This window comes from Bidens hawaiensis, unplaced genomic scaffold, assembly GCF_021521415.1.
Source record: "Bidens hawaiensis isolate Kalapana, Puna unplaced genomic scaffold, B.hawaiensis_p1.1 tig00012058_1, whole genome shotgun sequence".
NCBI lineage: Eukaryota > Viridiplantae > Streptophyta > Magnoliopsida > Asterales > Asteraceae > Bidens > Bidens hawaiensis.
The window spans coordinates 259,772-284,964 of NW_027491969.1; the positions used below are offsets into that span (position 1 = coordinate 259,772).

Below are 25,193 nucleotides of genomic sequence, written 5' to 3' on the forward strand. Positions count from 1 at the left end.
ATTAATGGTGAGGAGGCGGTGGATTATTGGTCCTCCGAACTTGTTAGGAGCTCCTCTACGCCGGAGATGTGGTGAGTGACGGTGATGGCTGAAGAAGAAAGGGGGTTGGTTTGGTGGTGGTGGTGACGTCGGTAGAGGTGGCGGTTTCTGACAATGATGGTGGGTTTTTAAATTACGGTGGTAATGATGGAGGGAGGGAGAGGGGGGGGGGGAGAACTCAGAAGCTTGTTTACCATATTTTATTTAGTTTCTTTTTCTAATAATATATTTAATTTGTTTTTTAATTGTAATTACTTACATAGTATGCGTAAAAAGACTTAAATGCCCTCACATGACAAGACTTAATGGGGTTTTCGGATGCCATTTAGTCTAAAGGACGAAAATCAAACAAACATACCATGTAAAGGACACCGCCTGCAAATAAACTTTTTAAAGAATCTGATCCATAAATCGCAAATGTTTAAAGGACAAAATTTGTAATTCTGTCATATTTTTAATCATTTTGTTTAATTTATAATATATAATAAACTTACCAAATCTTTGGATAGTGTTGTATTTTTTGAAGATCTATGTCTCGAGTAATCACGATGCAAACTGGTATGCTTGGCTAATGCCTCAACTGTGCCTAGGATTCTATCTCAAACCTCTGGTCTCATTAAATCAAACAAGAAAATTATACATTATCACTAAAATGTCAGATAATCTCTAAAGTAACAATTATAAGATATGATAATGTATAATTTTGATCATTTCAGAACCACATCAAGTTTTAATTCTTCAATTTGATGTTCTTCAATGAAAAAACAGCAAACTAAAACATAAAAATATATTAAAAAAAACTTTTAGTGTATCTACATACAACATTACCTACTGATCAAATCATATTTCACAGTAATGCCTTCTAAGGGGTGGGATCAAGTGAAAACTACTTTTGAAGAGAAAATTTAAAAATTTCTAAAAAATTATTTTTAACTTTTAAATTTTTTTTTTTGAAGTTTCTTTTTTTTCCATTACTTTTATATGTTGTTATTGGTTAAAAAAAACTTGTATGTAACCTCGTCTGTGTAGTGCACATGTATAATAGTGTGCATTGCATATATGCAAAAGTGTTATATTGCATAGAATACAACACTATTGCGTATATTTGATACAACACTATTGTATATATGCAATATAAGACTAATACGCACATCGAATTCACATTAGTACGAATGTGTAATACAACATTAACGCACATGTGCACTACATCGACTTTTATTTTATTATTTTTTTTGCATATAATACAACACTACTATACATATACAATACACAAATATTGAATATATGCAATTAAACACTATTGAAATTAAAAATATATAGTAATACACATGTATAATACAACGGTTTCGCACAGTAATACGTATGTGCATTACAACGGATTTTTTTTTTGTTTTTTTAATTTTTTTCGAGTAAATGGTAAGAAAATATAAGAATAATGGCAAAAACAGAAATTTGAAATTTTTTTTTTTTTGTAATTAAAAATAATTCTTTAGGAGTTTTTAAGTTTTCTCTTTAAAGATGAGTTTTCTCTTGATTCTCTCTCTGCTATCTAATGTTATTTTCTATAACTTTAAGTCATATAACATCAAGGAGGTGTTTGGATGTGTATATGTATAATATACCTTGTGAACTGAATCTACAACAAAAGAGAATAAAATATTCAATATTCAATAATGATTGATGATGGATAGAAATAAAGAATGTTTTGTTACCTGTTTGACCCTAAATTAGGGTTCCATAATTTAGGAATCTTCAATTTGAACAATGGAGCTTGACTACTGTTGAATGAAGGCGGCTAACTGTGCTACTACCAGCTTAATTAGCTTCAAGAAACCTTCACATGTCAGATTGTGACTTGCTTCTACTACAAATCGACCTTTGAGAGTGATTTCATGGAGTACTTCAAACGAATATGTACACCCTTGATTTCGTTGCTTGACAACTGGAAATATCGAAATAAAAAACCCAAAATGAGAAGTCGGACATTGTTGGTGGTTAGACGCTTAAGATTCAATAGGAAACACAGCCTCAACCCTAAAAGCTATGAATTTGAATTGCCCGGCCTATTTCCCAATATTCATCAAAACACCGCCAACCTTTTCTATGCAACAATAGATTGTAAAGTGTTCTTTAAAAGTTGTAAAACTCTTAATTTCAAAAGTTTTAGTGAAATGACTATTCTATGCTTAATGAAACGCAGAGATCCATAGTTTGTTTCTCAACCAGATGGATTTGTTACATGGGGAGCAACAAGAAGAGGTCTTTGTTTCTCAACTAGATGGATTTGTTAAATGCGGGGAAGAAAGACATGTTACCCGTCATGTGGTTACTCGTGCCGTTGTCTAGGTACCATTCATCACCATCTTTGGACTCATAGTTTTCGTATAAACTTCTTTTCATTCAAGAACACCGTTTCTTGAACACTCTTCATCATAAACAAAGCAGGATCCTTTGTCTCGGATGCTTCTGCTAACTTTGCTTCACCTTGAACTTTTTATTTCCGGTTGGGGCACTTGTGGACAAAGTGTCCAAACTCATCACATCGATAACACTGAACCTTTGAGAGGTCCCGGGTTTTGCCTTTATGTTCACGGATTTCATGGTTCATGGCGTTTTCTTGATGACCGCGGTTTTGACCCATCCTGTGACCACCTCATCTTCGCCCTCCTCCACGTCCACGACCTCCATGAGTGGACTCACGATCATTGTACCGACTACTTAAGGATTCGGAATTTTGAAACATAAGCTTACCTTGGGTTTCGAAATGCATGTCTTCTTCCCGAATCCGCTTCTTGTATGCTTTTAAACGTCCCACCACGTCTTCAAACCCAACAGTTTTGAGATCCAAAGTTTGTTCAATAGAGGCAACAATTTGAATAAACTTTCTTCGGGGTAGACTTGAAAGAAACTTCTTGACCATCTTAGTTTCCTCAATCATCTCTCCTAAACTCGCCGCCTCCGACGCCATACACGAGAGTTTCGCCACAAACTCATCAATGGTCTCCGTCTCTTTCATCCTCATACCATCAAACTCGTTCATGAGAGTTGACAATCTTGCTTCATTAACCTGATCAGCCCCCAAATTACGCGTCTTAATCGAGTTCCAAATCTCCTTTGCCGACTCAAGATTACCCAATTGCATGATTATCGCTTCCGGGATCGATTGATAAATCAACGCAATTGCGATGTTATCTTTATCATAATCGGTTGCACCCGGATCAATGGTATCCCAAACCTTATGAACTTAACAATCGTGTCTCGAGAAATATTAAGTTTGGTGATGACTCTTATGTTGATATAAATGGTAAGGGGTCGATTTTATTTGAGGCTAAAAGTGGTGAACATCGTTTGCTTACAGATGTATATATTATACCGATTCTTCGAAGCGATATTATTAGTCTCGGTCAAGCCACAGAACACGGGTGTGATATTCATATAAAAGATAACTACCTTACGATGTTGGGCAAGGTAGGTTGTTGATGATGGTGACTCATTCCCCTAATCGGCTATATCGGATATAATTAAAGATTGGTAAACCAGTTAGTTTACTTAACCGAATTGAAGAAACAAGTTGGTTGTGGCATGCTAGGCTTGGTCACTTGAACTTTGAATCGATTAAGCTAATGGCTCGGAGGGAGATGGTTGAAGGAATGCGTGGCGTTACCCATGAAAACAAGTTATGTGAATCTTGTTTGGTCGGGAAGCAAACGAGGCATTCCTTTCCTAATTTGGCAGCTTTTAGGGCAACTCAAGCTCCAGAAATTATGCACGGTGATCTATGTGGACCGATTACCCCTCCAACAATAGCGGGTAACAGGTACATGTTTGTTGTAATCGATGATTACTCACGATTTGTTTGGATGTATTTGTTGAAGGCTAAAGATGAGGCGTTTGAAGCTTTCAAGAAGTTTAGTTGGTTGAAAGGGATGTCGGGAAAAATATCAAGACATTTCATACCGACCGAGGTGGTGAGTTTACCTCACATGAGTTCAACCAGTTTTCTGACATGGAAGGCATTCGAAGACATCTAACAGCACCATACACACCGCAACTAAACGGGGTGGTTGAAAGACGGAACTGAACCGTATTGGAGATGACACGGAGTATGTTAAAAGCAATGAGTGTTCCAAATTACTTATGGGATGAGGCAATCCGACATGTAACGTACATCGAGAATCGGATTCCTACTCGTGCCCTAAAGGAGAAAACGCCATACGAGATGCTAAAACAAAAGAAATCGAACATTGATCATCTTAAAGTATTTGGGTGTGTGGCATATGCAAAGATAGTGGGCACTCACTTGAAAAGGTTCGAAGACCGTTCAAGGAGTTTAGTGCATATCAAAGTTGAGACCGGGTCCAAAGCTTGCCGGTTGTTCGATCCGAAGACCCAGAAGGTTGTGATAGCTCGTGATGTTGTTTTTGACAAGAAGAAGACGTGGGTTTGGTCTAATTCGGGTCTAACCAATGAAGAAACGGAGCTAGGACTGGGTTTGTTTTGGGTTGATTGGAATGGGGTTATTGATACCGGAGTTGGGCAAGCTGTAACCGAGCCTATGGGAAGCAACAGCATTAGCGACGAAAATTCAGCTTTGTTGCCAGATTCAGAAACTGAACCAGCGACAGCTTCAGTCACTAATTCAGACAGCCCATCAGTACCTTTAGCGACATATTCTGATACTCTGGTCGCTAATTCCAGCAACTCAGCAACCAGTTTAGCGGCACCAGCAACAATTGGTTTAGCGACAGCAGCACTTAACGAACCAGAAATTAACCTACGAAGATCTACACGTATTTCGATCGCACCGGTTAAGTTCAATGATTATGTCTTATGTTCGGAAGTGGAGGACATCGAACTTATTTTGTTAGAAAAAGGTGAACCAAGGAATTTTGGTGAAGCAAAATCCAAGCCGGAGTGGATAAAGGCTATTAAAACGGAACTCGAATCCATTAAAAGAAACGACACATGGAAGTTGACCGAGTTACCGAGAGGAGCTAAAGCTATCGGATTGAAATGGGTTTTCAAGGTGAAAAGAAATGCAGATGGTTCGATTAATAAATATAAAACAAGATCGTGGCAAAGGGTTATGTGCAATAACCCGGAGTCGATTTTGATGAGGTCTTTGCTCCGCTGGAGAGGCTTGAAACCGTACGTATACTCATTGCCATTGCAGCTACTGAAGGATGGCAATTATATCATGTGGATGTAAAGTCAGCATTGTTAGCAGTGGAGCACATTAGTGGCAAGGAACAGTGAGTTGACATTCTTACGAAAGCACTTGCGAGAATCAAGTTTGACGAGATAAGAAGATTGCTCAGCATTGAAGATCTCCTAGTTTCGAGTCGAAAAGTAGGGGGTGATTGTTGGTAATTTCCATCTTATTAGGCCCGTCACTTGTAGGTGACCGGGTTAGACCTATTAGGCATATGAAATTCATAAATGATGTAATGGGTTTATGGGGTTACAATTGGGCTTTACTTATTGGCCAAATTAAGGTCTCCCTATATATACATAGCCATGTTAGGGTTATTGTATGGTGAGAGGGATTATTGTATTCAAGTTTTGAGCTAGTTTCTTTAGTATAATAATACGTGAGGTTTACCCTAAATATTGTGTGCTCGCTTGTGTTTCCGTTATCAATTCATTCTTGAGCTGTGGTAGTATAGTGTTATTGATCTATGTTGTAGGCGAGATGTTGGTTATGGGTGGCTATGGTGGTGGTGGGCGTGGTCTTGACTTGCAGGAGCTATCAAATATGATTTAAAGAAATAATAAAATGAACAAATTGGTAAAAAGACATAAATGCCCCTCAATTAACGATCAAACTTAACAGGAGTATAAAATTGGATGTAACTGGCAAGAAATTAGAAACCTTGATGATACAGTTGCACAAAATAAACTATTTGAACAAAAATCGCATAATTGACCAAACCTCACGATCGATTTTGAAGCTTCACTCTATTGAAATTAAAGTTTCCCACTTAAACTAAATGGTTTGAATTCAATGAAGGAACAAATTAGATCAGTCATATTTTCTACTTAAAATAAAGTTTCCTGCAGAATAACAAATTTTCCTATGACATGCCAGACAGTAGATTTTAAAGTTCACGTCTACGACTAATATCAAAAAGAAACTCAACACAATAATTTGATTTTACTATAAACAGATTACAAACAAAAAAAAAAGAAAAAGAAAATCAATCTTGGAATATATATATAAAGAAAATACGATTAACCATGATGATATGTAAATCATCATATCAGGCACTTTCAACGGCGGGTTTATTAAATCATTTTAAATTTCACAATAGCTCAAAATAATATTAACTACGGAAAGGCCTCGATAATAGACTGAAGAGCAGGAATCTTGATGATATTGTGACGACCAAAGCCTCCTTCCTCAAGTAGTCTCTTCCATTCCCTTTCGGTCCGTTCTCTTCCACCCGAAAAGTGAGCAAACATTACTAGATCATATGTCACACGCACGTCGTAAAAAATATCACGTGTTATAGGTTGTCGAACAATGTCCACGATAATAAGCTTTCCACTTTCTTTTGATAATGCTTTTCGACAGTTTTGAAGTATCTTAATACAATCATCATCGCTCCAATCATGTAAAATCCACTGACAGAAAGGCAAGAACTACTAAATATATTCGGTTGAACAACTAGAGTTAAAATGATTTCATAAAGAAAACTTTACCTTCAAAAATATTGTTTCAGTTGGAGGGATATACTTGAACATGTCCCCAGCAACATGTGTAATTTTCCCATCATATGTTGGTGCAGTGGATATAACATGTGACAGATCAAAGTTGATACCTTTAAGATGTGGATACGCCTTCACGATCTCAGATATTGCGGTCCCAATACCGCCCCCAACATCCACCACGCTTCCATTCAAACCAAGAAACCCATCTTTATAATTCGAAATGATCGCATCCATGGTGATTTTTGTGGTGCACGCCATACCCTCGTTAAAAACCTTATTAAACTCCGAGTTAAGCAAGCAAAAATCAAACAAATCTTCTCCATGAGCGGCTTTAAAAGCTGAACCACCTTCTTTAATTGATCGACTCAACACGTGCAAAGGCAAATTAATAATTGGGTTCATCCGCAACATAACTAGTGGTGCTAATGTCACATTGGTGTCACATAAAAGCCATTTTGAACAATAGTTTAGCGAGTAAACCGGCTTGTCGGATTGAACAATCATATCGAACACCTTTCGATGGACCAAGAACATCATGAGCCGTCTTAGCCCATCAATGTTTACCGATGGGGAGTCAATCGCGGTTGAGATTTCAGACAGTGTGGTCGGGCGTCCATGATTGTTTATTATGTCAGCAATGCGGAGCTCAACGCAACATCTTATAGCCATGCCATCAAGAGCACCATATAAGTATTGCAATATTTGAGCTTGGCCTCTCAGCATGGCATCAATATTTTGTTCCATCCGAAACTTGCTCTCTTCAATGGAGTTATGTGAAGAGACATATTTATATACCCAAATCTGCTCAGATCTTCATTTATTTTAGGTAATCTTTTTGGGATCATTTATTTTATTTAATCTTTTTGGGATCTTCATTTAGTTATTTAATATTTTTGTTGCTTGTTAGGTTGATGGTATTTTTTTATATGTCTTTCGTGTTATTTGATGTTTGAGCGTTTCACAAAATTGGGGGGTTGGTTTTGAAGTTTGGCTCGCAATTGCTTTGGGTGTTATTTGATGTTTGAGCGTTTCACAAAATTGGGGGGTTGGTTTTGAAGTTTGGCTCGCAATTGCTTTGGGTGTTATTTGATGTTTGAGCGTTTCACAAAATTGGGGGGTTGGTTTTGAAGTTTGGCTCGCAATTGCTTTGGGTGTGATTTCCCGTCCATCTTTGCTTTTTCTGTGGGTGACTTGTTGGGGTTACATGAAAGGCTCCAATATGGAAAAGAGAATGGTGCAATCGGTTATTATGTTTGCAATTTTGCATCTTGATCTATTTGGAAAGCTTGGAATGATGTTATCTATAATAACAAGAAGGCGGTTGGTGAATTGTTCAGGAGATCAAGATATTAAAATTTCTTTGAATTAAGAACCAAACTAATTAAGTTTAATTTCTTAGTGGAGTCCAATTGGACAAATTAAAATGTTGTGTAATTTGCTTTGGTTGTTCGTGGATTTGTTTGATTGTGTTCTAGCATCTCACTAATTGTTTTGTTGTTTGACTTTCTTTGAAGAAAACTAAATATTATGTAGTGTGTAGTCTCAGGATAATGAATCCATGCAACCCATTTTTGACAAAACTTTTTACTTTTAATACGCTTTTGTTTTTTGTTAGGTCAAAAATATTAATTATTCAATTTATGATTATCAATAACTTTATTTTACAACATCATTATTATTATTATTGTTATCATCTTTTTATGTAGTTAACATTATTCAAAATTTTTATTATTAAGCAAAACACATTTGGTTGTGATTAGATGGCTTCCAGGTTAAAGTGGATAAATATATTTTATTTGTTTGCCTTTATCTTGGGTATTATAGTTTTGTCTTGGTAGGTTTTGGAATCTCAAGTAGGGGATCATGCAATGGAAAGAGTTAGTTTCGCATGTGAAGTTTGCCGAATTCCGTGGCATATGCTTGATGAATGCCCCGAGTATCGGAAATTGCGTGAGAAAGTACTAAGGAGAGTATATCAATTGGATGTTTGTTACGATGATGTCCAACAATATTGCACGTCCTTTGATACACCTCCACCAAATTATCAAGGATATCATCAACTAGAGAAAGGTTACCGGTATGGGAAGTTTTGCTGAATTTCGTTGCATGTGCTTGATGAATTCCCTGGGTATTGGAAATTGCATGAGAAAGCACCAAGGAAAGTACATCAATTGGATGTTTACTATGCTGATGTCCATCCATCTTACCCGTCCTTTGATTCACCTCCACCAAATTATCAAGGATATCGTCAGCCAGACATAGGTTACCAGTATGGGGATGATTTGGATTATGATAGTGAAAAGACTTCGAGACATCAAGTTTCTCAAATTACCATGATGAGAATGATTACTACTACCATGAATACTCTCACCCGAAATGCGAGGAGTATAAAGAGTATACTCACTTAATTACAAACAGAACCTTATACCAGAAGAGTACAAACGAAACTCATACAACTATGTTTATAATAACTAATACAACTATTGTCAAGGCAACGAAAACAAAGTTAAAGTGACTCTAAAAATTCATCTTCCACAAAATATCATATCATGATATTGTTCAAATAAGTGAGGTAGAGGTTGGAAATCAAGGAGATGGTAAATGCCTCACTAGACAAGCTAATCAGTCATCTAGCAGGGGAAATGGAACAATTAAAGAGTGTAAACATGTTATAGAGCCGAGATCTAGTCGGAAATCGATACGTCAATTCAATATACGATACAAGATGAATACGTTAATCAAATAATTCATTGATACGTTAATGATGATGATGAATACATTATGTTCTAGAGAGAATCCGGCAGCATAACATTACATGGAAAATAAATATGGCACGGATCTTTATGCTAATTCACCGTGGAAGGCCTATATATGCAGCCCTCATTCGTTACACTGTAGTGACGAATGAGGCCTCTCATTCGTTAACATCACTAATGAATGAGGTCTTCACATAGCGAATGACCTCCCATTCTCTAAACACCTTAGCGAATGGGCTCACATTAACAAATAAGTCATCATTCGTTACACTATAGTAACGAATGAGCTCTAACATTAATGGATGAGCTTAGTCTTTAACGAATGGACCTTATTCGCTAAACATGCTTATCGGATGAGCCATTTTACATAAGTATAAAGACTAAACTATCCCTAGTCTATTTAAGCAGCTGCGGACAACAAATCATGCACTAACTGACTCCCCCTTTCTGTAGCTGTCGAATACTTTAATTTACAATACTTTAGCTTCGAATACGTTAACGTCGAATGTTTTAACGATGAATACTTTAACGTCAAATACTTTGACGTCGAATACGTTAACGACAAATATGTTAACTTTGAATACGTTAACGAAAAATATGTTAACTTTGAATACGTTACCGAAAAATATGTTAAAGTTGAATACCTTAACTGCAAATCATCAGTCGTAATACGCTAACTCCCCCTTGACTGATGATTCTCGGGCTTATGCAGACAGACAAAACTTTAGTCTTGTAAGCGAACCAATAACTTGTAGCTTCTCATATCAGATCTCCCCTTCAAGTAAGCATGTCCAGGTGATCATCTCGATCATCCAACTGGCATATGATATGGATCAATCTTTCAACAATCAGCAGCAAGTCATCAGCTATCCGTCAGCACTACTAAAATAAAAATATCTTTACGTTTGACCTTGCACGCATCTTTTTGAACAACCCAATCATTCAACATCGTTCAGTTCGGTTTTCCCTCTCTTGATAACGTCTATCCCAAAATATGACTCTTTGAAGCTCTTCTACGTCCCATTCACTTGGATGTAATATTGTTTTGGGCATATGATTTAGAGATCCAACCTCCATTATTCAACAATGAACAATCATATTCTTCAAAGCAGTGACAAGACTCGTATATTCCTTAACCAAATCAACCCATTCAAGAATTGTCCCTTTCAACATAAGTAATCCGCCAAATACTCGTAGCTAACATTATCAGGATCAAAGTCCTTTAGAAAGAAGTAAATGGAAAGACACTCGTATCCCACATAGTCAGGTTTCAATCTCTAACAAATCAATCAGCAATCAAAGAATAATTGCAGTCTTGAACTTAGTCAAACGTAGCTTTGCAATCAGGAATTACCACCCGAATTGTAGTAATTTTTCAAGAAACCCTTACAATCGTAGGACGATACCAATCAAAATAAACACCTTGAAATTTTTATCTCCCCCTTTTCTTGACAAATTCGGCTAGGTCTTGAACAAATCTTCAATAATCTCCTCTTTAACTTAATCGGGTACCCCCCCGGCCAGTCGATACACGTGAAATATCGTCCGAAATATGTCACAAAAATTTTCCAGAAGAGTGTCCCACGCATTCGGAATATCCTAGAAAAATTTAGTTTAAGAAAATTTTCTGAAAATACTCCTTTTTTTTCTACATTTTTTTTATATCTTTGTATTTTTGTTTTAGGGGGAGAAAATCCAGAAAAATCCAAAAACATTGTATTTTTTGTTTGTATAGATAAAACCCAAAAACATTCAACAGGTGGTAATACAGCAACAAAATGGGTGAAGCAGTAATCGTATTAGGATCGGGCTTGAAGACGGAATTTATCCGAGTGATAGATCTAAAGGGGCTGGTTAACTTGTATGCGTCTGATAACGGCACGCTTTATACTAATCAGATCAGATGGCCTGAGTTAAAGATTATGATTTGGCGATGCAGTTCCAACGCGTGGTTCATGTTTTCTATGCGTTCGGGATTCACAGTTGTAATGATTGAAAGACAAGCCGATTCAAGCGATAAAGTATTTTTGAAGAAAAAAGAGCTCGAGACGAGGGGAAGTTTGTTAGTGCATGGTTTTGCGTCTTGGTCTTTGTTTAATGTATTATTATATTGGAATTATTGTATAGGGGCATTTTGGTAATTTGTATTTCATGAATGTGACTCATTCACTAACTTGTAGGGCACATTCCTTATATCCTATAACGAATGTGACCATTAGCTAATGTAACATCTCATTCTTTAGTCACTTATAACGAATGCGATTACGAATGAGTCCTGTCGTTAGTTATTAAAGTATATTGTAACGAATGAGTGTTCATTCATTAGGCCTGTCTATCGAATGAACTTCATCATCTATAAATACCCCTTGTAATTATCATTCTAAATTAACGAAGCATATTTTGAGAATTTGTACTGTTACTTTGTCAAATTCTCTCCGGACTTAATACTTCCATAGCAATATCAAACTAACGAATCAATACATCATATCTAAGAACTAGATCTGTAATAGTATTATGAACATGAGGAACGATCCACTCATGCTCTCTCAAGAGTTTGAATAAGAAGGTTGGTTTTGATAAGTTGAAGGTAAAGCGTTACAATTGTCAAGAGTATGGACACTTTGCTAAGGAATGTGATAAGCCCAAAAAAGAGTATACTAGTCCCCGAGCTCAGGATAGAAATTCGGCAAGGTCTTGAACAAATCTTCAATAATCTCCTCTTTAACTTAATCAGGTACTCCCCCTCGGCCAGTCGATACGCGTGAAATGTCGGCCAGAAAATATGTCACCAAAATTTTCCAGAAGAGTGTTCCGCGCATTCGGAATATGTCATTCATTAACATTGTTAACGAATGACCACATAAGTTAAGGACCCTCATTCGTTAGAACAGTAAACGAATGAGGTTTCATTCGTTAAGAATTCCACATTAGTTAAACCCTTTAACGAATAAACTCATTCGTTAAAAACCCGTAATGAATGAGCAACTTAAATTAACCAATGAGCCATTGATACGGTTACTGTAGCACCGGAAAAACGCATTTCGCCAGAAAAATCAGTTATCTTCATCAGAAAAACAGTTTTCTCGTCGGGAACTTCAAATCTTCAAGCTCCTTCAATGGCAGATTCATCAAATCATCAAATTAATCCACCAAATTCAACGCAAAGGCTCGGATTTGTTCCAGAAACATGAATCTATCATTAGTTTCATCAGTTATCAAACGAATCCAATCCTAATCGGATCAAACCATCACTTAACACGAAGCACACGAATTGTCGTATCACGAGCAACCCCCGGCTCTAATATCACTTGAGAGAGCATGAGTTGATCGTTCATCATGTTCATAATACAATTACGGATCTAGTTCTTAGATATGTTGTATTGATTCGTTAGTTTGATACGGTTATGGATGTATTAAGTCTGGAGAGAATTTGGCAGAGTAACAGTACAAATTTTCAAAATATACTTCGTTAATTTAGAATGATAATTACAGGAGGTATTTATAGATGATGATGTTCATTTGTTAGACAGGCCTAACGAATGAACACTCATTCATTACAATATACTTTAATAACTAACGAAGGGACTCATTCGTTATAAGTGACTAACGAATGAGATGTTACATTCGTGAATGGTCCCATTCGTTATAGGATATAAGGAATGTGCCCTATAAGTTAGCGAATTAGTAACATTTGTGGCGTAAAAATTACCAAAATGCCCCTATACATTAATTCTAATATAATAATACATTAAACAAAGACCGAGACTCAAAACTGTGCACTAACAAAGAGGAAAGGTCTCCTAGTTGTATAGATAATGACATAAGAAAAGAGGATATTAATCTTTCATAGCACGAGGCCGTGGAGACTAATACCAAACCAATTCCGCAAGTTATTGGAGAGTTAACGAGTGCATCATTAGTGATTCATAACGATCATGTAGAAGAAGAGGGTCTAATTCTTTTAGAGCTTAAATTTGAATGTGTAGACCCATCTGAAGACATAACACCCCTGATGAATCAGTGACTGAGATAACTAATACCGCCGTGTTAGTCATGCAAAAACCTAATTAACCTAAGTAACTAGGGTAAGTCAGGTAGCGTATCTACGATAAGCATATGGTCAGTATTACACTTTTTCGTTTGATTATTTACTTTAATATTAACTAAGGTGGACAAACGATGTCAGGCGAAAATTATAAGATTGATTTTAAAAACAATATAATGAAAATGCAACCTACTCCGGGTTTCAGGTTCTAGTTTTCACACAAAATTTAGTTAATTAATTGAGAAACGCATAGACATAGTTCCAGAAATTAGTTAAAGTAGCTATTGAGATAGGCTTTTGTCATCAAACTTAATACAATTCAATTACCCAGTCTACTAGTATCAAGTCAACCCCCTTCAGTCACCCATCATTTTTCTAGGTTTTGTCATCAACTGAACGTGGTTGTATAGAAAGAACTCAAAATACCAACAAACAGTTTAATTAACTAATACTTCAATTTGTTAAATGTTTGTCATCACATAAACAAATCCAATACAAAAACACACAAAATTGAGTGCTTAACCTATATAAACCATTCACCCAAAGTATATCACGAGTGGACTAGCCTTGCGTCATCATCATTATTGATTCTCGATTGGTGTGTCAAAACCGTCAAGAAGGCGGCTGCCTTTTTTTTTCTAGCCTACTACTGTGCCCAGCACTCTCAAAAACCCTCTACTGCCTCCTTTCTTTCTTTTGCGTGACCTGATCTTTCTTAGTCACTATTACTCTTGTTTTCGTGGTCTTGTGGGCTAAGCACATCTAATTAATTGGCTCTTAAATATTGTATTGCTCCACCACGTAAATAAATCAATTTCACAAGGCCATCTTGACTTCTTTTCTTTTAATATCTCTATTTAATTAAACAAAATTCATATGAATTTGTTTCTGCGTCTTTATCTTTCATATTTGCGTACAAATTTTAAATTGTGTCTTCACCCTCTGACTTTGCACTCATCGTTAATATAAACTTGTCCTCAACTATATAAATTCATCATTTTGAGCTCGTTTTCTTCGTAACCTATAAAATATAAAAATAATTTACGGTAATTGCATCATAAAAAAATACTTCAACTAAAAATACCATACTATTAACAATTAGTCGCAGCCAAACACCCATTGATCAATAACCTAGGTGAATCCCTCCCATCCTCCCATACTTATTACACAAATGGAAAAAGTTGGGGATGCTGGTTCAAGTGGAAATAAAATGAAGGTGGCTATGTATGAAATTGGGTAAATCGGTAAGAAATGGCCTCACGTTGATTTAACCGACATGTCAGCCACGGGTACGTAAGTGTGGAAATGACATGTCACCTATAGAGCATACATGGGACTTTGGTGGAAAAATACTCAGCTTCACCCCGATCAAATTATAGTGTTTCAACTGCAATCAAGGAGGCGGGTAATGGGTTTGTCAACTACAAAGATTTATAGGAAACTCAGTAGGAAAATGTTCACTTCTACCAACATGAACGAATATCTGGTATGTTCTAGATGAAGATCTGTAATTAAGAGCTATTCAGGAGGCAACTACGGCGAACTTTGTGGGTATGTTCACTAGAAACCCTCAAGCGCTTCACTCGTCCAATCGGGTCTACCAAGTGTGTTGGTGTGTATTCTGTGAGACAAAAAGTTAATAGATAGGTCGTTATGCTTATCATGTAATTGATTATGTTTTGTATAATTTGTATTAGGCGAACTTGAGTGGGCCAACAAACTTGTTAAGCGAAGTTAACAAGTTCACCAGACCAAAGCCCAGACCCAAGCCCAGCGACGATGTCATGCATGTGAATGACATATTGGTTAGGTTTTATGTTAGACATCACAAATATTACAACCACCAAATTCGCCGTAGGAGATTTCATCCATGTATTTTTCCATAGACGAACAAGGAGTGCTCGTGATTGGCCGTTATAATCAATATAAAAGAAGTATTAAAAGTGATTCAATGTTCTTATTATCCTCGTCGCATTTACTTGTTTTCGTTAATCAAGGGGATTCCGCACCGTTGATAGATCGATTCAATAATCAAGATCCGACTACGGACCAATAATTGGCATCAGAGCTTATGCTCTAGATTGTGTGGTTCGGGATTGTCACACAAGTGTTTCAATTGGTATTACGAGCTTTTCCAAGTCAAACTTCACCCAAAACTCTACTTTATACCGATACTCATCCTGCTAAATCTTACCCAGAACCCTACTCTGAAAAACATATCAAAACACCAAAAACCTAAACCGTTACAGCGAAGTGTTGCTAGTGTTTACAGAACCGACGAACTTATTACTTCATCTAAGTTATCAAATGCGAAGTTACGAGTTAGGAGAACTTGTAACTTGAGCGAAGTTTACCTTTTGCGAAGTTGACTAGGCGAACTTGTAGCTTAGCAAAGTTAACAACTTCGCCATAACTGAAAAGAAGGCAAACTTGCAATCTGATAAAATTTTAAAACTAAATCTAAGACTAAGACGACTTCAATTAACTTATCTAAGATTGTTAAGATGGAATTAGAGGTAGGATCATTAAATAAGACCCCGAAATTACTTAAAGGAACCGACTTTGTTAAGTGGAAAGAACGTTTGGAGCAGTACATGAAATGGCAAGATGCTAAGGTGTGGACTTGTATTAAGGATGGATATATATCCCTTACCTTGGTGTTTGAAAGAATAGAACAAGTGAAAAGGTATAATAGGATGAATGAAGATGAAAAGAAGATGTATAAGGCTGAGAACAAAGCACTAGATTCTATTAACATGGCTTGGCCACAAGAAATTTTACACAGTTTCAACAAATATAAAACTGCTAAAGCAATGTGGGAAGCCATGGAAACTAGATATGAGGGTAATGTGAAAATTATATCAAATGCTAAACTTCTAATTACTCAGTTAATGACTCAGTTCTTTGTGTTCAAGTATCTAAAGAATGAGTTTTTGGATGAAATTGTTACCTATTACTACCACCTAATGACTGAACTTGGTAGTTATGACATCAAGATTAATCAAATTGAGAATGTTTAGAAGCTTCTACATGCACTTCCACCAAATGTAAGATATACACTGTCATAATTAGGGATGACAAAGATTTTGAGGAAGTTGAGTTGGAAGCAGGGGTAAACAGAATCCGCACCTAAGATATGAACATGAAAAGGAATGAGACGAATATCGATCAGGTTCAGGATCCAAGAATGTATGGCTCTAAAGAATCTCCAAGTTCAGGTTCTAACGATGGGCCAGTAACATATTTCACTGGAAGTGAGATAGGTGGTAGTGGTAGTCTGCAAGTGGTGATGAACTCTGGTGGAGATATCTGCTTTGTAGCTGGAGTACTACTCCCTCAAAGAGTCAGGTTAGTGGTAGTAGTTCAACGAGTAGTCCTCAAAGTGTTAACTATACCAATATACCCATGAGTGTCAAGTCAGTTGAACAGTAGTTTTCTCTTTATGCGTCTTTCATCACCTCATATAAGAATTACATAAAAGGAAAGATTGTAGATCCTACAACCTTGGATGAAGACTATGATCAGATAGATCCAGATGATTTTCAAGAAATGGATTTACAATGGCAAATGACGATGATTGTTAGAATGGTGAACGGATTTATGTAGAAAATTTGTAGGAAAGAATCCAGGGTTCGATAAATATAAGGTTAGATGTTTCAACTATCAAGGAAATGGGCACTTTGCTCATGAGTGCATGTAACACCCCGGCTAAAGCGGAAACGCCTGAGTGTGACGTACAGATTGCTCAAACACACGTGGCACTATTAGGTGACCATAATAACATTATTTCATTTAAATCTTCATGTAACACAAGTTTATCAAATAATACAAGTTGTAACAAATAAATAAACAAATGATAAGTTGTTCTTTGAATATCCTATAGGCATGCTATGTGTCTTCTAACTTTCATCCTCGTATCTTTACACCTGTAACATATGTATAAAATAAAGTCAGCTATGAACATAGCTGGTGAGATTCCCACAGTTTGATATAATACGTAAAAATCATACAATTCCATGAAACTTGTGAAATGAGCACATAAGGGTTCTTTACACTCGATGCAATGGACCTGAGTGTAAAGAACAAACGAAGGTCCTTTCCAGTTGGGGCTACCAACGTACTCGGATATGGGGTCCCTTTTCCACTCGATACAAATGGACCTGAGTGCAAAGGGGGGCGTATGATCATACTTATTAAGGCAACCACTTGAAATCCACGTATATAACAAATAAGCAAGTAAGCACACAAGTCCATGATATGAATTGTAGTTTGTAAGCAATATCATAAATACTTGAAGTTTTATAGGATACATATGCTACCCTAAAATATGAAAACGTTTAAAAAGGGGTTGTGAGAAACTCACCTCGAAATTGAAGATCAAATTGAAACAAAAAAATGAAAGCATGTTAACGAAACCAAAGCAACCGAACGTCACGAACTACAATTAAAACAAAACAAAAATCTGACTAACGGGATTGAAGAAGTTAAATAATATTTTGTTAACAGGGTATTACATTATTTTAATATATTTTCATAGCATTTTATGGCATTGTAATATTATATTTAACTTTCATGGAATTTATAACGAACTATATTATTGTAATATTATAATAATCTAATATTAATTGTAATATTATAATAATCTAATATTAATATGGGAAAAATTGAGGCATGTATTTTATCGGAAATTTTATCTTTGAAAACATCAATTTAACGCGTTATAAAGTTAACGAAGTAAGGTAAAGAATTAAAACCTAACGAATTAAAAAGCTATCTTTAACGGTGTAACGAATTGAAGTTAACGGATTAAAACAAATGATTTAAAGCTTAACGACTAAAAGTGAACGAATTTATATTAGTGGGTTAACGATCTATTAATATTTTAATACAAAGTTTGAATATTAGAACGTTTACGGAATTTTGTTGTTAATGGTATATTTTATTTTGGAAACGAATGTGCTAGCGAATGATAAATATATAAATGTTAATCGAGTTTAAAACAAACTTGATGGGTTTTGAAAGTTTGGTTTTTAAGTGAAAATGATAAAATAAAATTTGTAAATAAGTTTATTTAGTTTAAACAAAATTTTATTTGATATAAAATAATCTTTTTATAATTTATTTTGTTTTGTTTAACTAATTAAGGGAGAAGGTTCAAAAAAAATACGAAAAAGCAGCACCAGCCAAGACTCGAACCAGTGACCTTCAGCTTCAAGCCTTGTGACTTGGCCATTGGACCAACGTGTTCAGTTGTCATTCTGTTAGAAAATAATTTTATAAATATAAACTTATTATGTTCATCTTCTTCATTATAACACTAGCATTCTAATTCTCAATATCCAGTCAAGGTTTGTTTAATCTATATTAGGGGTTTTGATATATGGCTCAGGACGAATCAAATGAATATAAAAGTTACCTGTAGATGTTAGGAATTGATGGTGAACGAGACTCGAACGGAGACTAACTGTGATAAAATCAATTTCATGATTAAAGGAAGTGTTTTAGGTGAAAAAGATGTTGTGGACGAGTTTAAACAATGATTTAGATTCTATTTATATGTGCAATTGGAGCTTTTGTGATTTATTGATCGTTAATGAGTTTTTGAAAGTTTTAAAAATATTCCGGCGGTTACGGATTGAATTACACCTAATTAGTTGCTATTAACGCGTTATTTTCGTTGATTGGGGATCTCCGACTTGGTCTACATGCGTTCCAAGTTTTAATTTGATTTAATAAGCGAGTCTGACGGGTTTAAATGCTCACCGGAAGTTCTGCGGCTCGTCGGAGGCCTGGCCGGAATTCCGAATTGTTTATATACGTGTAGTTTGCGAATTGTTTAAGCGTAAAACTTTAAACCCCGGAGTTCATTAATTGTACAAAAAGTAAACGAGTGAACGATAGCATAATTTCTCGTGAACATCATAATATTGATGAACAATGACAAGAATACAACGAAACGACAAAAACGGCTCGGTTTAATGATTACGAATACGTATAAAAAATGAAGAATATTACTTAAAATACACGAAACGAAACTTGAGATTTAAATAACGTTATAATATGTGTGTGTGTGTGTGTGTGTATTCATAAATAAAACCGAAAATTTAAAAGGGGTCGGGTTTGAAAAGTAACGAATGTTACAGTGCAAGAATGAAAGAGTTGAAAGAAATCAGAATAGGTCTTAATACTCCAGGAGAAACAACAGTAAGACAAAGGCGATGTTCTCACATCAAAATGTTGGTATATCTGGAATATGAGAGTTGAAGGAGTGGAAGAACAACCTCATTTAGCTAAAGTGGAAATGGATAAAGAGGAGACTGTATCAAGTAAAGAGGAGGATCACGCTTACATGGCAGAGGTAAATGACTTGCTCTCAAAAGTAAGTTCAAATAATTCTTATACTAACTGTGAAAACCTGGTTGATGAAAAGAAACCGTTGACTGAGAAAAAGACTAAATTAATAAGTGAAATCCAATAACTTAAAGAAAATAATCATTACATTAAAGAAAAGGAGGATGCCTATAGTAAAACTATTAAAATGTATGAAAAGGATATCAGGGAATGAAAAGCTATCATAGGTGAAAAAGTTCAAGTAATTGACTTAGTTTATGTGGTACTTGAGGAGAAAACTAAATCCTTGTCTAGAAAGGATAAAGAAATAGCTGATTTTCAGGTAAAATTAATTAAACTAAATAGAAAACTTGAACAATTTAGAGACTCCTCACTACTTCTAAATCACATGATAAGCTCGCAAAGATCAACCAAAAATAAAGAGGGGCCAGGCTTTTACTAAAGTTCCACCTCCCTATAATGACAACTATACGAGCAAACCATGTGAGGAGTTGCCCGAAAATGAATCTTTATTTTGTGAAAAGTCAACAGTTGACCAGTCAACCAAACTTAGCTTCGCTGAAATAGAGAAGGCGAACTTGTCTAAGTTTGCTGCCTCTGCTCTAGCGAAATTAACAGGTGAGGTGAAATTGCCCAACTTCGGCGAAACAAGTCAGGTGAAGTTGAGAAACTTCGTCCTTAAGAATAGAGAGGTTACCTCTATCCTTAAGATAGAGAGGTTGCTTCCAGTGAGATAGAGCTGTAATAGGTACTTGCAGAAAATGCCTTTGTACGATAGAGCTGGACGACCCAAGACTGTGATGGCTTTGGTTCCCCGTACTATTTAATTTCTTCCATTGTACAATAACAATCAAAGAGAGCTGTGAACAATGTGGCATTCATTATTTTCCAAACTCGAAAACCCGACCTGTTTTAAAGTTTTGATACGTTTTGGATTTTCATTTATTAATAAAATGGTGAATTTATTGAGTATGCATGTTCATTATGATGTTTATGTTTATAATAATAATGTTTATTTTTATGATGTTGTTACAAAATTAATCCCAAGTTCCTTCACAAAATGGGTCAAATTGCATTGAATTGCATTTTTATCGTGTAAAAGACTAGCCTTTCGACTTAAAGATTTAAAAATTCAAAAAGATGTCAAGAATGATGATGACCACAATTCCAAATTATTGAACTTGGTGAGCTTCCAAGTTCTTCAACAATATTACTTGGTAGTAAGTTATACTTAAAGGGGATTCGGTATTTCAACAGCATTTGGATGCTGTCTACACTTCAGGGGGGAGTACAGTTAGGTGATCATTAAAGTTGTTACGTCAGAGAACTAAAGATTATTGAAGACCATCACAGAGCAAATGAGATAAAGTTGTTGAAAATAACCACTTCAACCTGAATCCTTACGAGGAAGAAGATGATGAATATGATGCAGATACTGAAGGTTCGCGAGACATTTCAGAAAGAAGATGTATCGAGTGAAGTCATTGAGAATATTGAAGGCTAAAGACCGAAGATTGAATACAAACGAAAATCTATGAAGCTATTTTGTATAAGTTTTGTATTAGGAGAACTTAAGTGGACCAACGAACTTGTTAAGCGAACTTAACAAGTTCGCAAGACCAAAGCCTAGGCCCAAGCCCAGCGAAGATGTCATGTATAAATGGCATATTTTTTAGGTTTTAGGTTAGACCACACAAATACTACAACCGCCAAGTTATGCATAGGAGATTTCGGCCATAAGTTTTTCATAGACGTACAAAGTGTGCTTGTGATTGGTTGCTATAATCAATAAGTATTAAAAGTTATTTGGTTTTCTTATTATACTCGTTATTGTTATCAAGGGGATTCTGTAACCTTGATAGATCGATTCAATCCCGTCAATATCCTGGCTAGGGACCTACATAGGGGTTTAAAAGACTTGTTTCATATGCTAAATGCAAATTTGATTCTATGAAAATGAATTTAGGATTTTTATTTATTTCATTTTCAAAATTAATGATTTCTGATTGAAATATAATTTTTAACTTAAATGTTGCATTGGGGATAATGCAATGTGTTAAGCTGGATAAAGATTAATGCAATGTGTTAAGTTGGATAAAGATGGGAATGGGGGTTACTTGGTTTGAGTGATTGAAAAGTTTTAAATAGCTTTAATTAAAAAGAAAATTTTAAAATTTGCGTGTTAATCGCAACGTGAGAATCTTGCCTCTACATAATTCTTAGTGAGTTTTTGTAGGTTGTTAAGATAAACTTTGATGATCATCACACTTGAAGATTTTGCCCGATGACTAACCAGGTGAACTCGTTCTTTTTTATGAATTTTGTTAGAAATGATTAATTTTATTTTTTTGCATGTTAGTTTACGTCATGGGTATAGTTTTGTATATGCATTAAGAAACACAAAGCACAATCGTGCCAATATCCCTAGAAAAATGATTAATATCCCTTGAATAAGGATTTTGCATTTATGAGAAATGATAGGAAATTAGTTGTTAATGCTTATACATGAACTAGATCTCTAGGGGAGGAAAACATAAATAATTATCTATTTGATTGAGGGTCTGATTTTCAACACCGAAAACATGAAAGTTTTTTGACAGTTCAACGCGTGCAATTGTATTTGCTTTAAATGGCTCCATTATCATAGGCGGGCCATAATACTAGTTGCTGATTAAAACTATTTAGGGGGTGTTTGGGATTTCTTACTTTAGCTCCTTATAGCTTATAACTTATGAGTTATAAATTATAAAGTGTTTAGGAAAGTAAGTATATAAGGTATGTTATAACTTTGTAACTTATAACTCATGCCTTAAATAAGTTATAAGAAGGTAAAATAAGGAATCCCAAACACCCCTTTAATATGATTTTGTTGTTTGGTTTAAAAAGTAACTTTGAAATTGCCACTTGATTGATCTCACTAGTATTATGATTTAGGGCAAATACTACAAAAAACCAACATATTTTATAGTTTTGCTCATAAAAGTCCCTTAACTCGACTTTTGTATATAAAAGTCCTTCAAGTTGTTCAATCTCCAAAAGCATTTGAATATAAAAGTCACTCAACTCAACTTTTGCATATAAAAAGTCCATTAGCTCAACTTTTATATATAAAGTAGTAACAAGGTTCTCATCTTCAAGGTCCACTGAGTCTAACAATTCCTAATCTTCGTGACTTGCTTTATAAGTAGTGTCACTATAATCATCCTCTTCATTATTTGGGTATTACTCCATTTTATGAAAAACATAGACATAACCCGTAAATAAATAACATCTACAAAAATAAAATAATGCATGAAGAAACCATATTACTACCGTTATTAATAATTTTTTATATTAACTCAATACTAAGATAGCTATAATACACTAGATAATTGACAAGCATACACACGGTCAAATACTCAAATGATATGAAACTTATTATATGGATATTATCAAACAGGAATGTAAATATCAAAAAGAAAAAAAAGCATGCAAGAATGAAAAATCAAGAAACACAAATATGTGGTATCAAACAAGAATAATAAACGGCGACATATATGTGTGTGTGTTCATTCTTGTGGTTTGATTTCAAATTTATTTATTAACAAATAATTCGATTACATACCTTGTGTTGATTTCAAGTTGCAAAATTTTGTCGGTCGTTCGTTTCATGTTCGCAACAGTGAGTTGTTTCATTTTACTAGGGTTATATGTAAAAGTTGAGTTGATGGACTTTTATATAAAAAAGTTGAGTTGAAGGGCTTTTATATTCAAATTCAACAAGTGAAAGGATTTTTATATGCAAAAGTCAAGCAGAGAGACTTTTGTAAGTAAAACCAGAAAATATGTTAGTTTTTTATGGTTTTTGCCCTATGGTTTATGAATAATCAGACATGCAACTATCGAATAAAAAAATGTAATTTAACATAGAAATACGAATACCAAAACCCTTCGGTTTCTTGTGAGTCCAAAGAACCCACATCACATGCATACTAATATTCAACAAAAGATCCGAATTTGAATAACATATAGAAAAATTGCATCAACTTAACGAGCAAGAGATAAAATAAAATATATGAAGATCTCAAATAGATTACAGCGGTAAACAGTCCCGATAGAATCGGGCGAGACTTTGTCCGTATTCGTATGTTAAGCTTTTTTCAGACAAACGAACGGTTCACGAACACTCAACAACAAAAATTCTTGTCCGTCTCCGTCCTTTAAGGAATTGAGTTTGTCCGTGTCCATTTATGTCCGTTCGTAAAAAATGGAAACGGACGCTAACGAACAAACTAATACCAGCATACACTAATCGCCAAACGAACACACTGACACTAATGGACAATCAAACACTAATGGACGCTAAGCATTAATGGACAAACATACATAAACGACCTAATCAACAAGCAAACATATACGATTGCATACTAATTCAAAAGGAATATCATAAATCCACAAAGTTCACCCGCAAATCCGGAATTATATCACATGATATAAAAAAAAAACTTAATAGTACTTCACGTAGTAACCAAAACATAGCAATATCAAAATACGTCTTGGAGTTTAAAAACCACAAATCTTCTAGTGTTTCACGAGAAACAAAACATAGTCATATAAAAATAATGTCTTGGAGTTTAAAATCCAAAAATCTTCTATTGTTTAACGAGAAACAAGCTTCAAATTCTTTATTTTTCAAGCAATTTCAATATATGCATTATCATTTTCATCATTTTCTTACAATTATCAAAAAAAAAAAGTATTGTGTATTAATAAAAATGAAAATTGTTGAAAACAAATAGCATTACCTTGTTTTTCTTTTTCTTTTTTTTTGGAACCGCATAGTAATGGCGATACCAATAGCATTACCAGACGGGGACGTTAACGGACGCAATTGAACAAATATTATCGAGTGTTCACGAACACAGCCTCTGTCAGTGTTTGTCCATTAAATTTACCAGACGAAATGTTTTTGTTCATGTCCGGTTCGTCTATTAAACGGACGAACAAAAACGAATTTCCCACCGAACGGACGCCCCTAGGATTATTTATTTATATAAATTGTTAATTTGAAATTGTTTATGGACAAATAAATGATTCTTTAACAGTGAACTTCTTTTTTTTTGTTGTATTTAGGATTTGATCCCAAGACCTTATCTCCAAACCCATGTGTTTAAAAGGCTTTGCCTTTGACAATGGAGCACCACCCCATTGGTAGCAATTGAATGATAGATTATGGTTAGTTGGATATTCGGATAATATAAATTGGAAATTTTAATTGATTAGGGATTTAAGTTTTATGTGTATTTTGAAAT

General features: G+C 35.1%; 1 protein-coding gene across 1 annotated transcript; it reads right to left on the reverse strand.

Moving 5' to 3' along the window:
• Positions 1 to 6,366: 6,366 nt before the first annotated feature.
• Positions 6,367 to 7,473, reverse strand: LOC143539836 (xanthohumol 4-O-methyltransferase-like). The gene is made up of 2 exons (XM_077033037.1): positions 6,742 to 7,473; positions 6,367 to 6,663 (listed from the first exon to the last, which is right to left on the reverse strand). Exons 1-2 carry the CDS (start codon positions 7,471 to 7,473, stop codon positions 6,367 to 6,369), a joined length of 1,029 nt encoding a protein of 342 aa, XP_076889152.1.
• Between the last annotated feature and the right edge of the window lie 17,720 nt (positions 7,474 to 25,193).

Coding starts and splice junctions, on each gene's coding strand:
- LOC143539836 (XM_077033037.1), bottom strand. CDS start 7,473: ATGCTGAGAGGCCAAGCTCAAATATTGCAATACTTATATGGTGCTCTT. Junction 6,664..6,741: donor CTGAAACAATATTTTTGAAG/GTAAAGTTTTCT, acceptor CCTTTCTGTCAG/TGGATTTTACATGATTGGAG.